We start from the raw sequence: 25,418 nt of genomic DNA on the forward strand, positions 1-25,418 counted from the left end.
AGAACATCCTGCAACAGTTAATACAAGGAAAGCACAGCCCTACTGTACAATCATATGACATGTTGAACCAATACCGGACCCCGACCTACCACCGCATTACCATCACTGCTGTAGCTGGCCGAGGTCACAGTGCTTTACAGCTCGAGATAACCGACAGCTTTGCATAAGCATCTATTTTAAAGCAGCAACTTCTATCACCGGCTTAATATGCGACGGACGGTACAGCGAGGGGGAGGTAGGAGAGAATTTGCACGCTATCCTTCAAATTCAGTGGCATCTCCAGAGAGCGGAGACAGCAGCCAGCAGCGTCCGACATCCACAGATTGCGCTGTCTGCATTCGCTGCTGCAACCTAACTTAGCCGAATCCCCGGGACCCTGGACGTCCCGCGAGCGCTTGCTTGATTGACGGCGGGCCGCGGCCAATCAGGCTCGGAGCGGCTTTGGAGTGGCAGCGCTTGTGGAGCCAATCGGTGGAGAGGAACGCGGGAGGAGGGGCGGGGTAAGAGGAGGTTCCACCCACTCAGGTTAGGTTGAGCCGCAGGTGGGAGACGGATGCGAGCGAAGGAGTGGCGCCGGTGTTGCTGTTTCCTCTCCCTTCTCCTTCCCTCCTCCCTCGCCCCATGGAGCAGCTCAGGTCCATGTTCATCAGGTCTTCCTCCTCCTCCTCGGCCGCCGCCGCCGCCACTGGGGAAGAAGAGGACGAGGACAGGGGGCGCGGGCGGAGCGCTGGGGACAGGGCGGTGCAGAAAGCCGGGCAGCAGCAGCAGCACCAGCTGGAGGAGGAGGAGGAGCAGCCGCCGCCGCCGCCTCCGCCTCCGGAGCACCCCTCCACTAACCTGTACTGGACGGCCGTCTTCGACTATGAGGCGAGCGCTGAGGACGAGCTCACCCTGCGCAAGGGGGATGTGGTGGAGGTGCTCTCCAAGGTAGGTTCGCTTTCTGTACTGCATGCCCCCCCCCCACCCCGGGCAAGGCTTGTTGCAAACGCATCTTTCCGAATTGGTTTCGCCAAGGATCAAGGGTCTCATAACTGGTCTGCAAAATAAAATAAATCAAAGCATTTTGCTTGGCAGCCAAAAGGAACCAACCCAATATTGTAGAAGTAGGTGCTAAAACTCTGGAGTGTTCGGGACACCACTGTCATTTGAAATGAATATTTGACCATATTGAACCTTTGTAGGAGAGGCATCTCCCCCCATAACCTTAAGCTACGCTCTAAGTGCGAATTGACATTAATTTAATTGTCAATTGAACAGGGCAGAAAAAAACTTTATTTTTTGGAGGGTAGGGAAGAGAGGAAAGGCTTGTATAATAGAGCAGTATGGTGTTCATATGAAAAATTTATGAACAAATGACACTGGCCACACAGTAAGGTGGCAGAATAGGCACATATGGTTGCTTTGTAATGATTTAAAGGGGCATCACCCTACTTCCATGCTGCAAGTATAGTTAGAATGGTGCTGCTCAATTGTAAATGGCTTCCCAATCTTTGGTACTATTCCCCCCCCTCCCTCCCTCCCTCCCTCCCTTTCAAAGCTGCTGTCATCAACCCCCTCAAAAATCCCAACCTTGACCCTTCTGTCCTTACAAACTACCACCCCATCTCCAACCTTCCTTTCTTTCCCAAAGTCCTTGAATGAGTTGTGGCATCCCAAATCCGTGCCAATCTTTCCTGCAACTCCATGTTTGAACCCCTCCAATCAGGTTTCTGCCCCTGCCACAGCACTGAAATGACCCTGATCAAATTCACAAATGACATCCTATGCGACGGTGACTGTGGTAAACTATCCCTCCTCCTCCTTCTGGACCTGCCTGCAGCCTTTGACACAGCTAACCATACCATTCTTCTCCAGTGCCTCTCTTCTGTCGTCCATCTGGGTGGGACTGCCCTTGCCTGGTTCCATTCTTATCTATCACCTGCAATGCCTTCTTTTCCTGCTCCTGCACCATTACCTCTGGAGTCCCCCAAGGATCTATCCTTCGCCCTCTCCTATTTCTCATCTTCATGCTGCCCCTTGGCAACATTATCTGAAAACACAATGTCAGATTCCACAAGTACGCTGATGACACCCAGCTCTACCTCACCACCACCTCTGCTGACCCCCTCCACTGCCTCTGATTTGGCAATCTGTTTGCGCGACATCCAGTACTGGATGAGCAGAAATTTCCTTCAACTAAATATTGGGAAGACTGAAGCCGTTGTCTTCAGCCCTTGCCACAAACTCCGTTCCTGAGACATCGATTACATCCCCCTCCCTGACCACTGTCTGAAGCTGAACCAGACTGTTCGCAATCATGGTGTCCTATTTGACCCTGAGCTGAGCTTCCGACTCCATATCCTCTCCATCAGCTACTTCCACCTCCATAATATTGCCAGTCTCTGCCCCTGCCTCGGCCAATCTGCTGCTGACACCATCATCTATGCCTTTGCTACTTTCACATTCGACTATTCCAATGCTCCCCTGGCTGGCCTCCCATCATCCACCCTCTGTAAACTTGAGCTCATCCAAAGCTCTGCTGCGCATATCCTAACTCACATCAAGTCCTGTTCTCCCATCACCTCTGCGCTTGCTGACCTACGTAGGTTCCCGGTCCCTGGTTAAAAATTCTCATCCTTGTGTTCAGATCCCTCCATGGCCTCATCTCCCTATCTCTGTAATCTCTTCCAGCCCGACAACGGAGAGGGTTGTTGTGAATATGGACTTTCCGAAGGTGTTTGATAAAGTGCCACATAATACACTTAGTGGCAAAATTGAAGCCTGTGGGATTAAAGGGGCAGTTGGCTGCGAAGCAGAGAGTAGTAGTGAACGGTTGTTTTTCGGACCGGAGGGAAATGTGCAGTGGTGCCCCCACGGTGCAGTCTTCTGGACCAATGCTGTTTTTGATATGTATTAATGAACTGGACTTTGGTATAAAGGGCATAATTTCAAAGTTTGCAGATGATACAAAACTTGGAAATGTGGTAAACAATGAGGAGATAGTAACAGACTTCAGGAGAACATAGACGGACTGATGAAATGGGCAAACACATGGCAGATGAAATTTAATGCAGATAAGTGTGAAGTGATGCATTTTGGTAGGAAGAATGAGGAGAGGCAATATAAATTAAATGGTACAATTCTAAAGGGGGTGTAGGACCTGGAGGTTCACGTACACGAATCTTTGTAGCTGGCAGGACAAGTTGATAAAGATGTGTTTTTTTTAAAATTACATACGGGGATCCTTGGCTTTACAAATAGAGGCAGAGAGTACAAAAGCAAGGAAGTTATGCCAAACCTTTATAAAGCACTGGTTATGCCTCATCTGGAATATTGTGTCCAATTCTGGGCACCACACTTTAGGAAAGATTTCAAGGCCTTGGAGAGTTTTACTAGAAATCCTATCCTAAACCTCCCTGCCTCTCTACCCCTCTCTCCTCCTTTTAGGATGTTTTTTAAAAACAAGTTCTTTGACCAACTGTCCTAATATCTCTTTATGTGGCTCAGTGTCAAATTTTGTTTGATAACGCTCCTGTGAACCACCGTGGGATGTTTTTCTACATTAAAGGCACGATATAAATGCAAGTTTCTGTAAGTATGTGGCATGGTGACTTCATCCACAATATTTTGGTGCCAGTTATGTTAGGTCAAGGTCATTCCATAACTTAGCCTTCATTGTACATATTTTTGAAAATGATAGTCTATCCTTCCCAGAATTGAGCACTTAAATTTCCCTACCCCAAAGGGATACTGATCCCTTTTAATTGTTCACACTGTCTGTTTTCTTATTTTCGAGTGCGAGAGTAGGTGAGACAGGCCCCATATGAAGTAAGAGTCTGGTTTGGGTCTTGCATTTGAGTGAAAAGAAGGGACATTCCCAAGGAGAAAAGAAATGTTCTGGAAAAACATATTTTTGAACAGGTGAGAGATACCAAAAATTACTAGTGATGGCAAATGAAGAAGATGTTCACTACACAGGTAGCTGACTTCTGGATTGTAAAAAAGAAATAAATTGATGAAGCAGGTTTGTTTAAAATAAGCGGGCTTATAACTGCAATAAGGATGGCCATAAGTGACATTGCATTGCGTGAAGGCTGTAAACACTGATAGTTAACAGTATTTCTTCTTAAGAATTATAGTTTAATTTCTTGTGAATGTTGTCTGTATGAAGGATGTAATACATACTTTGGGCTGTTATCAGCAAAACAGCCCAGAAATCAAATGAAGAAAAGCACAAGTAAATGAATGAATGAATAAATATGCGTGCAAATGTATTAAATGGAGAAGGGTGGTGGAAAGTTTGACACGAGCCTAGAAATATAGAGTGCGGTGATATCGTTAAGATCAGTGCTTGAGTGTTCGTACCATTATCTGTGAGTGCATTGCACCATTGAACATGATTGATAGATGGTGTGTGTGCGTCATTGTGTGCCGTTGTAGTGTGCGCGCGTGTGTAGATGTATGCGGTCACAGAGCGCGCGTGTGTATGTATATATGTAGGCCATATGGCCCCTTGAGCCTGCTCCACCAATCTGTAAGTTCATGGTTGATCTTCGACCTCAACTCCACTGTCCCACCCGATCCCCATATCCCTTGATTCCCTTGGAGTCCAAAAATCTATCTGTTCAGCTTTGCATATACTCAACAACTTAGCATCCACAGCCCTCTGGGATAGAGAATTCCAAAGATTCACAACCCTCTGCGTGAAGAAATTCCTCCTTATCTCAATCCGAAATGGCCGACCCTTTATCCTGAGACTGTGCCCTCTAGCTTTAGACTCTCCAGCCAGGAGAAACAGCCTCTCAGCATCTACCCTGTCAAGCCCTCTCTGAATCTTATATGTTTCATTGAGATCACCTCTCATTCTTCTAAACTCCAGAGAGTAGAGGCCTATTCTATTCAATCTTTCCTCGTAGGACAATCCTCTCTTCCCAGGAATTAATTTAGTGAACCTTCGTTGCACCACCTCTAAGGCAAGTATACCCTTCCTTAGGTAAGGAGAGCAAAACTGTACACAGTACTCCAGATGAGGTCTCACCAAAGCCCTGTATAATTGCCGCAAGACTTCCTTACTCTTGTACTCCAACCCACTTACAATAAAAGCCAACATACCATTTGCCTTCCTAATTGCTTGCTGGACCTGCATGTTAAGTTTGTGTTTTGTGTATGAGGACACCCAAATCCCTCTGAACGCCAACATTTAATAGTTTCTCACCATTTAAAAAATATTCTGTTTTTCTATTCTTAACAAAGTGTATTACCTCACATATTTCTTTATTGCGTATATAAAGATATATTTCTTTAAAGTGTATATATTCCTTTTTGTGTGTGTGTGTGTGTGTGTACGGAGATACATAGATATTCCTTGATAGTATTTAGTAAAGTGAAACAGAGCTGAAGTTTAAGTCTGGTGATCAGTTGTGGAAGCCCGCTGAGATGCTAGCTGACCACTGAATAAAATTGTTGAAAGTGGAATAAGCCCGATTTCTCATCCCCCGTAACAAATTACACCTGTATGTGTTAAATTGAATAGCACCTCGGCCAGAATGGTTCAAGGATGTAACACTGACTGTGTTCTATGGTGACATCTCAATGTGTCATTGCCTTGTCATGCATTCTAGCATATGTGCTATTCTATCTATATAGCTAAGTCTATCTGTAATCTTTCTTTCCTGCCCCCCACACCACCCCACCGCAAAAAACGAAATTCTGAACTTTCTCATTGGAATTGTATTTCGTGTTGCCTTCTGACCGATACCAGCATGATTGAATGTTGAAATAAAAGCAACATGTCAGGTCAGTGCACAGTAGGTCATTCAGCACCTGAAAGAGTAAGGGGCAGGTTAATGCTTTGGATGTGACCCATCAGTTTTGATGAAGGATTGCATGCAAAATGTTAAACCACCTTTCTTTTCAGATGCTGGATGGTTTGTTGTGGTGCACTTTGAGCATTTGCTATCTTTATTTTTAGATTTCCAACATTTAAGGTTTTCCACTGACTTTTTTTGCTCGTTGCTGATGTGATAAAAGTTCACTTTTGCTAGGGAATGGGGTAGATTTGGAAAATAACGTGGTCTTCACACAGGATTATTTTACTGCTTGTGTCTGAATATATATTTTAAACCAAAAATAAATGGAGTTATCTTTTTGGGTGCAGGTGATTTATAAACCATTACCAAGTTTTGGCTTTGTGGTTTTGGCATTGTTATGACCATGAGATGAGATTGCAGCCTTGATTCTCACTCTTGGGTGACCTCTCAACTCTCTACGTTAACAGCCTTTACACCTATAAACACTAAAGAGGATTAAAACTGAAAACCATACTTATCACTGCTGCAGAATCTGTATATTTTATTGTGCAGTCAGTTGCTAAGGTCATTACAGTTAGTTTTCCCATCAATGGTAGTGTGACAATTAAGTGCTCATCTGTGTAATGATTTGTTCACAGCAATTCAAAAAATGTTTTAAATGTGATCCATTTTAAGCTGAACTACTGAACTCTGTAATTTTTCTGTCAATTTTCTGTCTTGTATATTGTGAATTTATAGTTCCTTGCGCTGCTGTAGCACACCTTTAGTGTTGTAAATTCTCTGGAGGAATGTTGTGCTTGCCTTGCAGTAAATTTCAAGCAAAAGCAAGGATCTCTTAGAAAATTACAACAACCACTGAGACAAATTGTCTAGATTTAATCCATGACTGTAAAATTCTCAGCAGAACAATACCTGAATGACAGCAAGGGCACATGTACCTTATGCCATAGAGGCCATGGGGTTCCACTTTGAATCACTGGCCTGTCCTAAATTAGCCTATCTAACCAAGGATAGCAAAAGGAGCAAAACAATTGACCTCATTATATGTGGCCAATCTCAACCTGACAGCTGTGAGGTTAATACAGAAGGCCTCAGGGCTACCAAGGGATTATGTATTGACCTGGGTTATTGTACCCGAATACTTGTTTAAAAAAAATAATAATTGCATTTGTGTGGATTTATGGGTGAGGACAAGGCTGAGCTTGGCTGGGATATTTTGCACAGTCAAAGCAGCCCACTGCCACTCATTGCTTAAGGTGGCACAGGAAGAATGGGCACTTGGGTGAATTGTATCCCAGCATGAGTCATTGCCTGTCACTGGGAATGTTGGTCTGAGATTGGATGCCAGAAGTAAAAGTATGTGCTATACTTCAATACTGACCTCCCTGGCTTTGACAAGCTCATCCTCCCATTTTTCTCCTGCCGCCCCCCCCCCCCCCCCAAAATAGAAATTAAGTCGGTTAAGGAATGCTGTTTTCTCTGATATCCTGATATGATAGTGATCACCATATTGAATGAGGTTTCTTCATACTCTCCAATTTGTGGCTTTTGCTGATTCAACTTACTTTTGCATTGGGTCTGTTCTTTTTATGACTAATACACTTCAGTCTATGCCACTTAGCATATATTCCCTGTTGTCTATTAGTAATGTATCCGACCTGGGTCAAAGGAGCATCAAGAATATCTCTAGGTCCTTCATTGCTTGGGATTGACCTCAAGTTCATTCCAAAGACCAAACTTAAGTAATACTAAAGCCTGTGTTTTGGTTAGCAGTTACTTCAGACCTTTTCCTTTCTATTTCAACCATTCCATTGTCGCTCAGGTGACAGAGGTCACTCAGGTCACAAATGAGGCAAACCTTTTTTATAACAAGTCAAAGAATAACTTATCAGGAGATCAGCCTATAATTGGCGGCTGGTCTCGATTGGATGGGACCCTGGAATTATTTATCAGGTCAATTTCTATACACTGAAGAATAGGGGAAGATAGTTGGAGAATAGGAAGAAAACATGTAGCAACAGAGTATGAATAACACAAGGGCGTTAAGTATTAATTGTATCAAACAGAAGGTGTTAGAAATGCACAGCAGGTCAGTCAACAGCTGCAAGAGAACAGCTTATTTGATGCTACACCTGGGACCTGTCATCAGAATGGCAAAGTTAAGCTGTAAGAAGTTTCTTCTCTCGAGGGGAGAGCAAGAGTTTGAGGTTCAAAGTTCAAATACACAAAGATACTTTTACAGGAATGCTTTTCTTTGTCGTATAATTGGATTGTATTTGTGGGAAAACATATAAAAAATTACAGCATAAGAGTGGTCGATAAGACAATTGAGTATTTGTTTAATAGAATTGAAGATGGAATCAGTGGGTGGGGATCGATATTGTATCAAAAGCAGTATGAAGTCAAATAAAATGGATTAAGTGTAACACTATCAGCAGCACAAGGAGAAACGATGAGTGCTGTCAGGGACAAAAGGTACATACAATGAGCTGGAATAAATCAATTTTCTTTTCTTCCTATGTTGGCTGTTTAGGATTCCAAGGTCTCTGGAGATGAAGGCTGGTGGACAGGCAAAATCAATGACCAGGTTGGCATCTTTCCCAGCAACTATGTCACCAGTGCCCCATGTTACAGCAAGTTGCAAAGCAGGAACACAGAGGACTACCCGCCACCTCTGGAAACGGACTTTAATGAGCTGCAGCTGGAGGAGATTATTGGCATTGGTGGCTTTGGCAAAGTCTACAGGGGCATCTGGAGATTGGAGGAGGTCGCTGTTAAAGCAGCTCGCCAGGACCCAGATGAGGATATCAGCCAGACCATTGAGAATGTTAAGCAGGAAGCAAAACTATTTGCCATGTTGAAGCACCCCAACATCATAGCCTTGCAAGGGGTTTGTTTAAAGGAGCCCAATCTCTGCTTGATCATGGAGTTTGCCCGCGGGGGCTCCTTAAATCGAGTGTTGTCAGGCAAGAAGATCCCCCCTCATATACTTGTCAACTGGGCAGTGCAGATTGCAAGGGGCATGAATTACTTGCATGAAGAAGCAATTGTTCCTATCATCCATCGGGACCTCAAGTCTAGTAACAGTAAGTACATCGGAGATGTCTGTTTAAATTGAATGCCACTAAAAAAGGATGTGCTTGTTGATTTGATGGGAGAAGTTCAAACAGCTTCGGGGCACGAGTTGTTTTGCCGTTTACATTGTGCTGGATATAAGTGTATTGTGAAATGGAGTGTACAAATTCAGATTTGCTTCATTTCTTCAGTAGTGATGGGAAATGAATTCCCCTGAGTGTGCTTTTAATGTTGGAAATACAGGATGAAGTGGTGGTAGGATTAACATGATATGCAGTATATCCCACAATGAACGATACAGTTTGCAGATTTCTTCCACTGCACGCTAGTACTATGAACCAATAAAGATAAGGGCACCTTACCAGAACACATGCTTTTATGCAGTGTCACAAAATAGAAGGAACCAGATTCTGGTAGATTGGGTGGTTGGGAGTAAGGCTGTCTCAGGGGAAAAAAAATAAATGCAGTTTAAGCCGATGTTTTGCATATGAGCCAAGTTTGGACCGGGCTTGCCCTCTGTAAAATAAGGAATGTAACATCTGCCTAAATTGGAACACAGGAACAGTAGTAGGCCATGATTCAGCCCTAGGAGCCTGTTCCGCCATACACTTAGGTCCTGGCTGATGTATACCCAAATCTCATTTACCTGCCGTTGCACCATATCCCTTGATACCCTTGCCTGACAAAAATCTGTTGATCTCAGTTTTGAAAATTTCAATTGACCCAGCATCCACAGCCTCTTGTGGAGAGAGTTCCAGGTTTCCTCTACGCTTTGTGTAGAAAAGGTGCTTCCTGATTTTATTCCTAAATGGCCTCGTTCCAATTTTAAGATTATGCACCCTTGTTCTGGATTCCCGCATCAGAGAAATTGTTTCTCGATATCTGTCGTGTCGAATCCCTTAATCATTTTAAATACATTGATTGGATCACCCCTCAACTGTCTGAACTGGAGGGACTGCAAGCCAATTTTATGCAACTTGTCCTCATAATTTAACACTTCAAGTCCTATTATTCTGGTGAATCTGTGCTGTACCCCCTCCAAGGCCAATATATATTTCCTGAGTTTCAGTGCCCAAAACTGAATGCAATACTCCAGGTGGAGTCTGGCCAAGGCTCTGTACAACTGAAACATCACTTCCTCACTTTTGTATTCCAACCCCCTTGAGATAAAGGCCAATGTTCTATTAGCCTTTTTGATTGCACTAGCTTTTAGTGATTTGTGTACATGGACACCGAAATCCCTTTGCTCCTCCACAGTTCCTAGTTTCTCAACATCAAGAAAATATTGTCTTTCTCAGATCTGCTTTCCCACATTGAACTCTATCTGCCTCACTCTGCCTTATAAGTTGCTCTGTTCTAGATAAATAGCACAGCAGTTGACCTTTGCTGCATTTGGTTTATGAGAGGCAGATTGAGCAGCCATATGTAAGAGATTAGTTTATTCACTCTTGAGCACTTCTCTACTTGGCCTGGATTGGTTGGGTGGGGTGGGAGAGGGGAAGAAGAGACTTTGGTAACTTGTGACCAGGATCACAAGGGTATTAAACCATCATACAGTGGATCTCCTGACAGGATTTCCTTCTGATAAAGGGTAGCACAGACTTTTGTTGCAAGATCTGTGACCCATTCTGATTACGACAGGCAGGGCATAAAGTCAAACGTATTAGCTTGTGTTTCTATTATCAAACTTAATTAGCTTCGATTTTGGAATGGAGAGTTACTTTTATGGATCGTTCTTAACCTTGCGCACTCTGCTAAGTTTTGAAACTAATTGTTTAAGTGACTATCTGTTGCACATCATTCCAGTTTACCTCACTAGAGGTGGTTAATCCAGTACATCATCTGATAGCAAGGCAGGTAATCGAGTCATAACTAGCCAGTTAGCTCCTGATGCATAGCAAGCTTTTAAGAAATGTCTTTGTCATTCATTTATTGCACACTGTTAAATTGAACGCATGTCTGTGATTATGGGAGCCTAAAGCCAGTATTATCTCCACTCACATCTAGTGTAGTAGTAGCAATACACCATAAGAGAAAAATAAGCCAGTACTTGTGTGTGGTACTCAGCATTTACTATCCTAAATTGCTTCCACAGCTAGCACTTCACCTTAGTGTTAGTATAGAACAAAGTCATAGAGGGCCCAGGCTCGATTGTTTCATTGCACTAAGTCAGCATCTGAACTGAGGTGGTAGGAATGCTGGTGTCGGTATCCTTGGGCTAGGGATGATTGGAGGCACAGCAGAGAGAATCAGACAGAGTCCCTGCTTCTGAACAAAATGTTGTTTCAAGACATCATCTTCAGTTTGGAGTGATAAAATCTATAATTGTATCCCTTTGGTAGTTTGTGAGCATCTTTGTGAAGTAACAGTGTGGCTAGTGAAAATATTACTGTCCTATTAAAGTCCTAATGACAACATTGAATGGAAGAAAGACCAAACTTGCATTTATATAGCACCTTTCATGTCTTTAGGACGTCTCAAAATGCTTCACAGCCAATTAATTACTTTTGAAATATAGTCATGATTGTAATGTAGGGAAACGCGGCAGCCAATTTGCACACAGCAAGGCCCCACAAACAGCGGTGAGATAAATGACCAGTTAATTTGTTTGTGATGTTGGTTGAGTGATAAATATTGGCCAGAACTCCCCTGCTCTTCTTTGAATAGCACCAAAGGATCTTTTATGCCCACCTGAGAAGGCAGATGGAGCTTCGGTTTAACATCTCCTTTGAAAGACCACACCTCTGACAGTGCAGCACTCCCTCAGTACTACACTGAAGTATCAGCCTAGATTTTGTACTCGAGTCTCTGGGGTAGGGCTTGAACCCACAACATTCTGAGTCAGAGATGTGAGTGCGACCACTGAGCCAAGGTGCGTATTCTGCACTTCATGATGCTTCTGAAAACCCAAAGTATATTTTAAATCTGATTTTTTTTTTTAAATCCTCTGTACATAGGTCAAATTACCTATCTTGACTTAAAAAAATTAATTTTATTTAAATATTTTTACTTAATTATTGTACTGAATGGATAAGCAACAGAGAGGTCTCTGAATCCTATGAATTTGTTGTGCATGTAAGAATTGTTATATTGATTTAACAAGATGATTGATCCTTCCAATCAGGCTTCCACCCCTGCCACACTACTGAAATGGCCCTTATCAAAGCCACAAATGATATCCTATGTGAACGTGACGGTGGTAAACTATCCCTCTTCATTCTTCTCGTCCTGTCTGCAGCCTTTGATACGGTTGACCGTATCATTCTCCTCCATTGCCTCTTCTCCGTCGTCCAGCTGGGTGGGACTGCGCTCGTCTGGTTCCATTCTTATCTATCCAGTCGTATCCTGCAATGGCTTCTCTTCCTGCTCCTGCACAGTTAGCTCTGGATCTACCCCAAGGATCCAATTCAGCCATTTACCGCTCCATCAGTCTACTTTCAATCAGCAAAGTGATGGAAGGGTGTCGTCGACAATGCTATCAAGCGGCACTTACTCACCCATAACCTGCTGACCGGTGCACAGTTTGGGTTCCGCCAGGACCACTCGGCTCCAGACCTCATTACAGTCTTGGTCCAAACATGGACAAAAGAGCTGAATTCCAGAGGTGAGGTGAGAGTGACTGCCCTTGACATCAAGGCAACATTTGACCGAGTGTGGCACCAAGGAGCCCTGTAAAATTGAAGTCAATGGGAATCGGGGAAAACTCTCCTGTGGCTGGAATTATACCTAGCACAAAAGAAGATGGTAGTGGTTGTTGGAGGCCAATCATCTCAGCCCCTGGGCATTGCTGCAGGAGTTCCTCAAGGCAGTGTCCTAGGCCCAACCATCTTCAGCTGCTTCATCAATGACCTTCCCTCCATCATAAGGTCAGAAATGGGGATGTTTGCTGATGATTGCACATTGTTCAGTTCCATTCGCAACCCCTCAGATAATGAAGCAGTCCGTGCCTGCATGCGGCAGGACCTGGACAATGTCCAGGCTTGGGCTAAGTGGCAAGTAACATTCGTTCCAGACAAGTGCCAGGCAATGACCATCTCTAACAATAGAGTCTAACCACCTCCCCTTGACATTCAATGGCATTACCATTGCCGAATCCCCCACCATCAACATGCTGGGGGTCAACATTGACCAGAAACTTAACTAGACCAGCCACGTAAATACTGTGGCTACAAGAGCAGGTCAGAGACTGGGTTTTCTGTGGCGAGTGACTCACCTCCTGACTCTCCAAAGCCTTTCCACCATCTACAAGGCACAAGTCAGGAGTGTGATGGAATACTGTCCACTTGCCTGGATGAGTGCAGCTCCAACAACACTCAAGAAGCTCAACACCATCCAGGACAAAGCAGCCCGCTTGATTGGCACCCCTTCCACCACCCTAAACATTGACTCCCTTCGCCACCGGCACACTGTGGCTGCAGTGTGTGCCATCCACAGGATGCACTGCAGCAACTTGCCAAGGCTTCTTCGACAGCACCTCCCAAACCCGCGACCTCTACCACCTAGAAGGACAAGAGCAGCAGGCACATGGGAACAACACCACCTGCACGTTCCCCTCCAAGTCACTCACCATCCCGACTTGGAAATATATCGCCGTTCCTTCATCGTCACTGGGTCAAAATCCTGGAACTCCCTTCCTAACAGCACTCTGGGAGAACCTTCACCACACGGACTGTAGCGGTTCAAGAAGGCAGCTCACCACCACCTTCTCAAGGGCAATAAGGGATGGGCAATAAATGCCGGCCTAGCCAGCGACGCCCACGTCCCATGAACAAATAAAAAAAAAAGGATCTTGGCCCCTTCCTACTTCTCATCTACTTGCTGCCCCTTGGTGACCTCATCCGAAAACACAAGGTCAAGTTCCACATGTATGCTGACGACACCCAGCTCTACCTCACATCCACCTCCCATGACCTCTCACTGTCTCTGATTTTTCACATTGACTGTCTGACATGTGCCAAAATTTCCTCTGACTAAATATTGGAAAGACCAAAGGCATTGTCTTTGGACCCCAGCACAAACTCCGTCTCCCTGGCCACTGACTGAGGCTGAACCAGACCGTTCGCAACCGTGGCGTCCTATCTGACCCTGAGATGAGCTTCCGACCACATATCCACTCCATCACCAAGACTGCCGACTTCCAACTCCTTAACATTGCCCGTCTCCGCCCCTGCCTCAGCTCATGTGCTGAAATCCTCACCCATATCTTCGTTACCTCTAAACTTGATTATTTCAATGCTCTCCTGGCTGGCCTCCCATCTTCCATCCTCCATAAACTTGAGCTCATCCAAAACTCTGCTGCCTGTATCCTAACTCTCACCATGTCCCGTTCACCCATTGCCCCTGTGCTCGCTGACCTACGTCGGCTCCTGGTGCAGGAACGCCTCGATTTTAAAATTCTCATCCTTGTATTCAAATCCCTCCATGGCCTCGCCGCTTCCTATATCTGTGACTTCCTCCAGCCCTACAATCTTCTGAGATCTCCACGCACCTTCAATTTAGGCCTCTTGTGCATCCCTGAGTTTCATTGCTCCAACATTGGCGGCCGTGCCTTCAGCTGCCTAGGCCCTAAGCTCTGGAATTCCCTCTCTGCCTCTCTACCTCTCTCTCCTCCTTTTAAGATGCTCCTTAAAACCAACCTCTTTGACCAAGCTTTTGGTCACCTGTCGTAATATCTCCTTAGGTGTCTCTGTATCAAATTTTGTTTGAAAATCGCTCCTGTGAAGCACCTTGGGATGTTTTACGTTGCTATATAAATGCAAGTAGTTGTTGTTGTTTGTCATAAGGGCACAGTAGGCATTGGCAAAGTTAAAAGAGGGGAACTGGGTGACCTTTGGGACCTGCTTTCAAATCCAGCCCCTTACTGGTGGGTTGAATGTCTCTGTCGGATGTAAGGGTTCTCTGAAATTAATTTGTGTAATCTCAATCCAGTTCCCAGTGAGCACAGAGCTGCAGCATTAAACTTCCACTAATTTGACACTGTTGGGTAATGGCACTCAGACAGGCCTAAGGATGTTATTGTGGGAAATGAAAAAAATGGTGCAGCAGGGACTGCTCTTCAGAGATTGGGACTGGGGTATGTTGAGGGCAGAGGAGAGGGAGCTTTACTCTTCATCTGGCTGTGTTATACCTGACTTGGGAGTGCTTGATGCTGACCATTTGTACCTGAAAAGGCTTCCATCTCCCCAACACTAACATCCCTTGTCTTAATGAACAGAAAAGTAGGTACAACAAAAAACTGATTTACTTTTAAGGAAGAAAAAACAAGGTTTATTTGTTTATACCAAGGTTAGCAACTGCACCATTAATGGCCGCTCAGTGCTTCTGTAGAGTGTGGCTCTGTCGGTGCCTGGAGCCTTGCGATTCCTCGTCCGAGAGGCTTTTCATTATGTGGGTGAGCTCGGTGCTGTCTTTTAACCAACATTCACACAGGATTAAGGTCACTGGATAGTGATCAAAAGTGTGGACTTAAGTTAACTTCCTCCTTCCCCCTCTCCCCTCTCCCCTCTCCACCCCCCCCCCCCCACCACCCCCTGCAAAATCCCAGTTTCTTGATCGAGAACTGAGTTCAGTTATACCTCCCCTCCTTCCATCTTGCCTGAGATAGCTAACTCAGCACAGACTGAAGATTGAACCTGGAACCTTCCTGGTCTGTGTGCCTGAGTTCCACACTGACCAATGGATGTGTCGGAGGTGGGGTGGCTCATGATAATACTTCAAATATGTTTTTGTTTTAAGCTTTCCTCCCACAGCAATTCATACCAACCGAAAAAAATCAAAGTACCCATGTGACTTGTTTTATTGCAACAGCAACAACTTGCATTTATATAGTGCCTTTAACTTAGTAAAACATCCCAAGACGCTTCGCAGGAGTGATTATCAAACAAAATTTGACACCGAGCCACATGAGCGATTAGGACAGGTAACCAAAAGCTTGGTCAAAGAGGTAGGTTTTAAGGAGTGTCTTAAAGTTGGAGAGCGAGGCGGAGAGGTTTCAGGAGAGAATTCCAGAGCTTAAGGCCCAGGCACCTGAAGACATGGCCGCCAGTGGTGGTGCGATTTAAAATCGGGGATGCAGAAGAGCCAATAATTGGAGGAGCGCAGAGATCTTGGCAGGGATTTGAAAACAAGGATAAGAACTTGAAATCAGAGGCGTTCCTGGGCTAGGAGCCAGTGTAGGTCAGTGAGCACAGGGGTGATGGGTGAACGGGGCTTAGTGCAAGTTAGGATATGGACAGCAGAGTTTTGGGTGAACTCTAGTTTATGGAGAATGGAAGACTGGAGGCCAGCCAGGAGAGCATTGGATTAGTCAAGTGCAGACTTAACAGAGGCACGGATGAAGGTTTCAGCAGCAGATGGGCCAAGGGGGGGCGGAGACGCGCGATGTTAGAGTTGGAAATGGGTGGACTTGGTGATGGAGCAGATATGTGGTCGGAAGCTCATCTCCGAGTCAAATAGGACTCCAAGGTTGCGAACGGTCTGGTTCAGCCTCAGACGGTGGAGAGGGATGGAGTCGGTGGCTTGGGAACGGAGCTATTTATGATGATCCTTGTGATCGCTATTGCTGATCATTCCATTTTCTCAATGTGCAGCATGTTTCCCTGTGTCAGTGAATTGATTTTAACCTTCCCAATTGTAAGCACGGGGCATTTAAAGCATTTTGCTAATTAGATCATAATGCACCTTTGTAATGAAGGAGCTAGGAGGGAAAAGAGATGTCTGTAATTACTGATAATTATCTTGATTTATTTTCAGCATGGACTTAAAATGAAGTGAATATTTTATTTTTTATTCATCTGTTAATTTGGCTTTTTTTGTAAACAAAGGTCTGACAATTAAGAGTATATTGAGTCTTCACTTCAACACTTCCCCAAAGTGGAGTCCATCCTCGGTCTGGACGCTGATCAGCTCATCTCTGAACAGTTAATTAATTATTAAGTTAAGTCTCTCTCAACATGCAGTAAATAAATATAGGCCATAATTTGGAGTGGTGACAGTGCCACCACAGGTGATCCGAGATGGTGAAACCTGCACTTACAACTAAGTGGAATGGGATGCGAGTTCATGTAGCCCAGCAGTTGAGTTCAAATTCCGAGAGGTCATGTGGAAGCTATACCTGCAGTACGACATACAGTTCTGCTCACCACTGCAGAAGGGAGCCAGCCAGACCTGGAGAAAGTGCAGGGTGGAAAGGGAAATACCATGACCAGCTAGGGATCTTCAGCTTTGAAAAGCAACACCTCACTGAAAATCTTGGACTTATATTAGATTCATGACGGAATCGAGAAAGAAAACCTGTCGCATCACTTCTCGGCACGCTAGTACAAGAAGGCACAGGTTCAGAGCTCAGAATGGCAAATATAGAACAACAGTCAAGATGTATTTTTTTCACACAGAGGATTGTTGGATAGAGTGGTTAAGGTCAGGACACTGGACTCATTTAGGAAACGCCTAGATGCTGTAAAAGGAGGGGGGAGGGGGGAGGGGGTGCGGGGCTACCGAGGCCATTGCTAAGATCAGCTAACTTAAAGTCGTGGATTGAATTTGGGACCTTCCTGGTGTGTTTTACTGAAGTACCCTGTTCATTGGCCACTGAGCCATGTGGACAGATCTGTAATATACTTGATTTATATTTTAGAAGAAAATTGAATACCTTTCAGTTTTTGAAAAATGTTTTGCATTAGTCTAAAAATACGTTGACTGTCAGTGACCTTGAACAATGTGCAATATGTGCAGTAATTGCTAATGGGCTACATTGTTAACTTATTTTATGACTGATTCGACATGGGCTTGCCTTATACATTTCTATTCTGCTGTAAATTTTTAATCAGTATTCAATACACAATTGCAGAAAAATAAATTTGTACCATCTTCAAACCTTGGACATACCAGGAAGGGTCACGTTATGTCTATCGTGAATGGTAATATGGAGGGTAAAATTCCTTTTGTTAACAGAAAGGAGGTTCCATTTTTCTCTGTAATTAACGAGCCGCAAATGAAATTGGATTCATAGAAATCGTATGTGTCAAAGCTGTGTGCTTGTAAAATTTAATGAACAACTTATTGGAGAAAAACAGGGGTTGCCCCATTGTCAATAAGAAGAATTCCCTTCCATTGCATGTGTCACCCGCTGTAGTACTTCTGCGTAAATATGTAGCAAGCTGGGAGCCTGGTTCTGAATCTGAAGTAAGCTGTATGATGGTGTTTGCAGAACTGAGACTGGTGGCACCCAAATTAATTAATGGAAAAATGAATGGCAAATTGCTGATCTGGTCAACTGTATGTAGTGGCCACTGCAAGTGAGTGAGATCCTTATTCAGTGCTTTCAGATAACTTTGCATGCATCTGATAATTAACAGAAGCAAGAGTGCAATCAGTGCATTCTTATTAAAGTTACAGGACCATTAAACATCTGTTCAGTGGGCAGAGTGGGAGTTGTAGATTTTATCTGCTGCAGCAGCTTTCTGTTGATTGCACGCCCATGATCGGAATGGTGTCCTGAAGAGCCTGGATAAATTCCACTTGGGAGGGTGCGTGGAGGAGCCCATACGTTTTCTTATCGGTGCTGTAAAGCAGATTGGCGGTTTGTGTACCTTTTTTTTTAAAAAGTACACGTTTTAAGCAATTTTATTTTTTAATTCCAGATGTGTGTCATGGAGGAAATCTTTCATGAAGTGAGCCAGTTCCTCCCAAAAAGTAAGAATCGGTTCCATTATTTGAAATAAAAGCTAGGAGGGTTTAAAAAAATGTCTGATTGAAAATGAAAGATGTATTTTTTTTTTTTAGTTCAGCATGTGCTGCACTAATTCAGCCACAGCCCTTTGCTTCACTTTGGAATGGATTGTAAGTGAGAAATAGTCCTGGGACAGAAAGCATTGATGTTGCTAAACATGGGGCCAATACAGTTGAATGTTAGCTACAGGCTCTCCTGATGAATTAATAGGTAAATGTGTTGTGTGGTGTAATACTAAGCAACACAGGCGCGAAAGGCCCAGGCTTTATCCATATCCTGTGCTGCCAGCTGATCACAGCTGTGGCAGCAGAAGAGGCATTATGGTGGCCTCGGACCCCCAGGTGACGGAGCAAGGGGAATAATCAGGCGGCTTACGGTTCTGATCACGATTGAGCTCTGTGTGTCTGTAACATCTGCTCTTTGGGCTCACCAATACTGGATATTTGGCTGCAATATCGGCGGATTACTGCTGAGCTTGGAATCGTATCCCATGAACAGTCAGCATGTTGGCTGGGGAAAAGAGATTTGCAAATGCATATTGTTGCCGCTTTCGGGCCGGTATTAGGAAGAATGGTGGTGGACAATTAAACAACAAACAGGAGGAGGAGGCTCTGTAAACATCCCCATCCTCAATGATGACGGAGTCCAGCACATGAGTGCAAAAGACAAGGCTGAAGTGTTTGCAACCATCTTCAGCTAGAAGTGCCAAGTGGATGATCCATCTCGGCCTCCTCCCGATAGCCCCACCATCACAGAAGCCAGTCTTCAGCCAATTCGATTCACTCCACGTGATATCAAGAAACGGCTGAGTGCACTGGATACAGCAAAGGCTATGGGCCCCGACAACATCCCAGCTGTAGTGCTGAAGACTTGTGCTCCAGAACTAGCCGCGCCTCTAGCCAAACTGTTCCAGTACAGCTACAACACTGGCATCTATTCGACAATGTGTAAAATTGCCCCGGTATGTCCTGTCCACAAAAAGCAGGACAAATCCAATCCAGCCAATTACCGCCCCATCAGCCTACTCTCAATCATCAGCAAAGTGACGGAAGGTTTCGTCGACAGTGCTATCAAGCGGCACTTACTCACCAATAACCTTCTGACCGATGCTCAGTTTGGGTTCTGCCAGGACCACTTGGCTCCAGACCTCATTACAGCCTTGGTCCAAACATGGACAAAAGAGCTGAATTCCAGAGGTGAGTTGAGAGTGATTGCCCTTGACATCAAGGCAGCATTTGACCGAGTGTGGCACCAAGAAGCCCTAGTAAAATTGAAGTCAATGGGAATCAGGGGGAAAACTCTCCAGTGGCTGGAGTCACACCTAACACAAAAGATGGTAGTGGTTTTTGGAGACCAATCATCTCAGCCCCAGGACATTGCTGCAGGAGTTCCTCAGGGCAGTGTCCTCGGCCCAACCACCTTCAGCTGTTTCATCAATGACCTTCCCTCCATCATAAGGTCAGAAATGGGGATGTTCGCTAATGATTGCACAGTGCTCAGTTGCATTCGCAACCCCTCAAATAATGAAGCAGTCCGAGCCCACATGCAGCAAGACCTGGACAACATCCAGGCTTGTGCTGATAAGTGGCAAGTAACATTCGCGCCAGACAACGACCATCTCCAACAAGACCGTGTCTAACCACCTCCCTTTGACATTCAACGGCATTACCATCGCTGAATCCCCCACCATCAACATCCTGGGGTCACCATTGACCAGAAACTTAACTGGACTCGACATAAAAATACTGTAGCTACAAGAGCAGGTCAGAGGCTGGGTATTCTGCAGCGAGTGACTCACCTCCTGACTCCCCAAAACCTTTCCACCATCTACAAGGCACAAGTCAGGAGTGTGATGGAATACTGTCCACTTGCCTGGATGAGTGCAGCTCCAACAACACTCAAGATGTTCGACACCATCCAGGACAAAGCAGCCCGCTCGATTGGCACCCCATCCACCACCCTAAACATTCACTCCCTTCATCACCGGCGCACAGTGGCTGCAGTGTGTACCATCCACAGGATGCTTCTTCGACAGCACCTCCCAAACCCGCAACCTCTACCACCTAGAAGGACAAGAGCAGCAGGTACATGGGAACAACACCACCTGCACGTTCCCCTCCAAGTCGCACACCATCCCGACTTGGAAATATATCGCCGTTCCTTCATCGTCGCTGGGTCAAAATCCTGGAACTCCCTTCCTAGCAGCACTGTGGGAGAACCTTCACCACACGGACTGCAGCGGTTCAAGAAGGCGGCTCACCACCACCTTCTCAAGGGCAATTAGGGATGGGCAATAAATGCTGGTCTTGCCAGTGACGCCCACATCCCATGAACGAATAATAAAAAAAACTATAGTTGTGGGGTGGTGTCAGTATCAGAAAATAAACCCACTTCAGGTAAATTCAGACAAGGCTTCCCCTCTTGAAATAAAATCTCAACAAAATAAAATCACTGCTTGAAATCATGATATCCTGAACTTTACCTGGAGAGATTATATTCTGGAATAAAATCACTGTGGTGGTTCTGTTGAGGGCGGGGGTAATGGGATGGGTTGGTGGGGGGAGAACTAAGGCACTTTGTGACATTGGTGCTGAAAGTTTTGCGACGCTGTAGTATGAGGCATCAGGAACGTTTACAAAGTGCATGTTTGTTTTAAAAATACAGAGCGAAAATACATGGCCACAAATGTAACTTGATCATTCCATCAACAGTTTAACTGAGATCTCGCTTGCTAACCAGGCTGGTAAGCTGCGAATGTCCCATGTAGGTAACTAACTTGTTGCTTTTCCCGGGTCTTTGTGTGAAGTTCAAAAGGCCACATTTTCCCTGTTTCAAGTTCTTCCAATGTTTTGGTCGGAGAGCTATTGCTTCTCACTGAAGTTGGGTTCCACCTCCTTGCAGAGATGTAATTGTTTTTAAAATGTGTCAAGTCCACTGAAGTCGGAGGGTGATCGGCTCTCAAACTGGTGAAATTGAGTTGAAATTGAAGTGTACGTTTGTTGGTCTGCAGCTTTAGAAGCTGAGGGGCAGGTGTGTAAACGGGTAAGATTCGATATGGTTCAGGATATGTTCGGTTACCTAAATAATTCATTCATCTCAAGGCTGTTGGATATTGCTGCTGCAGAATGGCTGCCACGTTAGCTTACGTAACAGTCCCTGCACTTCAAAAGTAATTCATTGTGTGAAGTCCTTTGAGACATTTTGAAATGGTAAATCCCTACTTAAACAGAAGTAGTAGTGTCGTAATGAGAGTAATTTTAACCTAACTCACCTGGCGGGAAACTGGTGGGATTGGATCGGCTGCTCATTTTACAACCCGCCCGATATTACTTTCCATTGACTTCAACGCTGGTGTTCTCTCTCCAAAAAACACTTCACAGTACTGGCAATGCCACGACTTCTTCCTTAAGTTGTTAGTTCTCCATTTAATCAAAGAGTGAAGCGGACAGTGGTTGTATCAATGGGTAGGATCCCTTTGAAATGCCTTTCGAGTTTACCATCAGACTCGTCACACATGGTCTTTAATGTTGCAGTTATTTTTGCACTGATGCCCTGGCACCAGTAGCTACAGAATGCAAAATGCAGCTGGCAACACTTGGGTTATACTTTGAGCTGCAACTTGTGCTTTGCCCACCAGTGGCAAGGTCTGCACTTCATTTTTAACGTATTTTATTGCCTGGCCAGTAAAATTTCAATGTTTTTGAGAGCAGCAGTTGGTGATGTCTGGTTTCTCAAAACATTCGAAAGATTTTGCAGTAAGTTTTGTAAAGTGCCAGGAGGTCCAGCGGGCTAAATGTGCACTTTTCAAAGATGGCTTCACGTCCCACCAGCGTTTACTTCCATGTGGTGTTGAGCCCGAGCAGTTGGCTTCAGTCTGTTCGAGGGGCAGATCGGGACCTAGTTCTGGACTCGTGCTGCCTCTTCTGCATCAATGCTAAACTGAAAGGAACTGCTGCACAGATTGAGTTGGCACTCAGTCATACTGCCCCCAGTGGTGAGTGGGAGACGTGCTCAAGTGCTGCACTTGGCTGATATCATTGGAACTGCCTTCATGGCTGCTTCATTCAGTAAACTGAGCACAAACTGGTTTCTGTGGAGGTGCTTTTAAGTTGTGATGGTTTTCAGATGAACTATTTTGCACTCTCCCTTCCCCCACCCTAGCAACAAAACAACCAAGAAGGACACATCTCGGGGTAAATACCCAAGTCACAAGAGGATGAAACAAGGAAAGACTGTTGGCCCATCCAGCTTGCTTCTTTTACAGACCTCGTAAAATCCACTCTACTCTGGACTCAACAGATCATTTAATCTCTCGAGAAAAAGTTCTGCTGAGTTCTCCAAAGATAAATCAAGCACAGCTTCAGAATCCAGTCTTGGCATTATACCTCCTAGGCCTTTGGTGATCTTTCAATGGACTTCTCCTGTAGCCTATTGATTGAAATAGCTGGTGCATTTTTGAGATTGTCTGTAAATGTTTCCTTCCTGTATACTGTGTGTTGGATGTGGTTTGTAAAGATCTGTGTACGGAGCTTCCTGTATGAGGGAGCACAGCAGAGTGGCCGTGTACTAACGATTGAGTCCATTCGCTCACCTGTCCCGAAACATCATGGTCTCAGTTTTGGGTGCAGTGTTCCCCACATAGTATGAGATTGAGTTAGCAACAGCAGCATTGTTCACGTCCATTGAAGTCGTAGAAAGTTCTACGTAACATTTTTATAGAAAAAAGCTGTTTTGTTTTTGCTTTTACAACAACTGTAGCATTATTACACAGCTGCCATCCAGTATCCTCTCCTGAATTTTCTCTTCTGATTTAATCGAATTTGCAAAAAGAATTGAAATTAAAATAAATATGCTCACTTTTCTCTTTTTTTAAGAACTGCACAAATTTACAAATTACAATACTGATTAAAATGCTAGCTTTCACTCCTTTCCGTGTTGTCTTACCACACACACACTTGGGTGCACGGTTTCTTGATTTTCTGAGGAAAGGAAAGTTGTTCTTTTCCTCTCCAACACCCACCCCAACTGATAGTTCCACATTCGTGCATTAATGGCTTTGACAGCTCGCTGAGATGGGGCAACACAGGAGAAGCTGGAGTTCAAATACCCAGCGAAGGTTCAGCCATGGATCGAATTGAATGTCTGAGCAGGCTCGAGGGGCTGAGTGGCCTATTTCTGTTCCTATGTTCGAGGTTGGGTTTGAACTGCGGTGTCTCGGTCACAGGTGAGCTTCTGTTGTATTGCACCATGGTGGAATTTGACCATTCTCAGCTGGCAAACGTAAACTATTCATGTTACCAGCCACAGACATTTCAGGCAGCTTGTTTTGCCACTTCAGACACCTACTGCACGGCCATGAAATACAGCAACGGTTTTTACATTTACAATAAATAAATAGCTGCTTGATCAATAATGGACACAAAATAAAGAACGGTGCCTTATGTTGCGACTTGTGTAGCAGTCACAGGAAATACTGTGTATGACGTTGGGGTGCAACAAGGGTCTGCTAACCTTTTGGGGCGGGGAGAGAACATGCAGCTGTGAGGCCCTTGGGGGAGTTGAATTTGTGCGTCCTTCCTTCATTTCCTTCTACTGACACTGTCTCCCTCAGCCTTGGCTCAGTTCACTGCTGAGTCAGAAGTGAGTGGGTTCAAGCCCAACTCCAGGACTTGAACACATAATGTAGGCTGTCGCCTAACTCTAGTACTGAGGGGAGAGCTGCATTACCGGAGGCGCTGTTGATCAGATGATATGTTAAACAGAGACCCCATCTGCCTTTTGATGTTCACATGGACATTGAATAGAATGGGATCTTTAAAGAAAAACAAAGGAGAGTTTCTCCTGGCATCTTTGCCAAAGTACTTCTCTCTCCCAGCACCATTTTTAAAAAAAAAACAGATTAACTTTGTTTGTCTTTTTTTGGGACATTGCAGTGTAAAAAATGGCTGCATTTGAAAAGCAATAGCTTGCATATGAAGCAGTTTGAGATGTGATGTGCTGTATAAATGCAGGTTCCTTATCTTTATTATTCTCGGGATATTTATGTAGATTTATCAAACCTGTTTGTTTTGTCCTCCAAACATCAGCACAAAGGAGTTATTTTCAAACCAATGGCTTTTTAAATTGTGTTTAAGGATGCATTTATAATACTACTGAAATGGCCTTCACTTCGAGGCAACACTCGTGTTGCAGTGTAAAACGTGAGTCAGGGCCTGACGACTCCAGGGAACAGTAGTAGTGGAACTCCTGGAGGAGGTAGTCTGACACCACTCGAGTTTGACAGTGCATGGAATGTAACTACTTTGGATCTCTGGACACTTGCTAAACTTGTCTGTGGTTAATTTGAATGTCGAGACAGTTAACTGAGCTCTTTTCTTGACAGGTGAATAGCAGCTCCAGTCAGGCAGTGTAAACTGGGTGCTGCAGACTGATAACGGCGGTATAACTGTTGCATTAACGTGCTTCACAATGCAAGAGCCCACCTTGCACAAAACGTTTAACAGGCTTTTCAGTATGTTGGTAAAGGAGAAGTTACCCTGACGTATAGCGCTGTATCGATGGTGCTCTTTTGCCAGGCTGCACCACTCTAAAGGCTGACCAGAAGCTGTGGTGGGAAACTCCTGAGGAGGGCAAAGAGATTGAAATTGAGGATAGATATTTGATTTTAAAGGTGGAAAAAGATCTTTTCTGGGTTATTAGGCAAGGATGAATAAACATATGAAACTCCTACGTGAAATAACGAGCCAACAGTTAAATCTTCCTTCTCATTCCTCACCCCCCAATCCCATTTTGTTCTTGTTTGAGAGGGAGAGTCACAAACCAAG

General features: G+C 44.6%; 1 protein-coding gene across 2 annotated transcripts; it reads left to right on the plus strand.

Annotated features, from left to right (window-relative positions):
- The first annotated feature begins 535 nt into the window (after positions 1–535).
- Positions 536–23,444, plus strand: LOC137326102 (mitogen-activated protein kinase kinase kinase 9-like). Of its 2 annotated transcripts, none has more exons than XM_067990976.1 (3): positions 536–927; positions 8,323–8,875; positions 22,756–23,444. In XM_067990976.1, exons 1-3 carry the CDS (start codon positions 622–624, stop codon positions 22,812–22,814), a joined length of 918 nt encoding a protein of 305 aa, XP_067847077.1. In that variant the 5' UTR covers positions 536–621; the 3' UTR covers positions 22,815–23,444. The 2 variants fall into 2 exon arrangements, with proteins under 2 accessions (XP_067847077.1, XP_067847078.1); XM_067990977.1 differs by lacking the exon at positions 22,756–23,444 and adding an exon at positions 18,506–18,587.
- Positions 23,445–25,418: the final 1,974 nt, after the last annotated feature.

This window comes from Heptranchias perlo, chromosome 10, assembly GCF_035084215.1.
Source record: "Heptranchias perlo isolate sHepPer1 chromosome 10, sHepPer1.hap1, whole genome shotgun sequence".
Taxonomy (NCBI): domain Eukaryota; kingdom Metazoa; phylum Chordata; class Chondrichthyes; order Hexanchiformes; family Hexanchidae; genus Heptranchias; species Heptranchias perlo.

What these genes read in the sequence shown, in the direction of transcription:
- LOC137326102 (XM_067990976.1), top strand. Translation starts at nt 622, where the DNA reads ATGGAGCAGCTCAGGTCCATGTTCATCAGGTCTTCCTCCTCCTCCTCG. An exon ending in TGGTGGAGGTGCTCTCCAAG is followed by an intron (nt 928 to 8,322) that starts GTAGGTTCGCTT and finishes TTGGCTGTTTAG; the next exon opens with GATTCCAAGGTCTCTGGAGA. An exon ending in GGACCTCAAGTCTAGTAACA is followed by an intron (nt 8,876 to 22,755) that starts GTAAGTACATCG and finishes CCCCCACCCTAG; the next exon opens with CAACAAAACAACCAAGAAGG.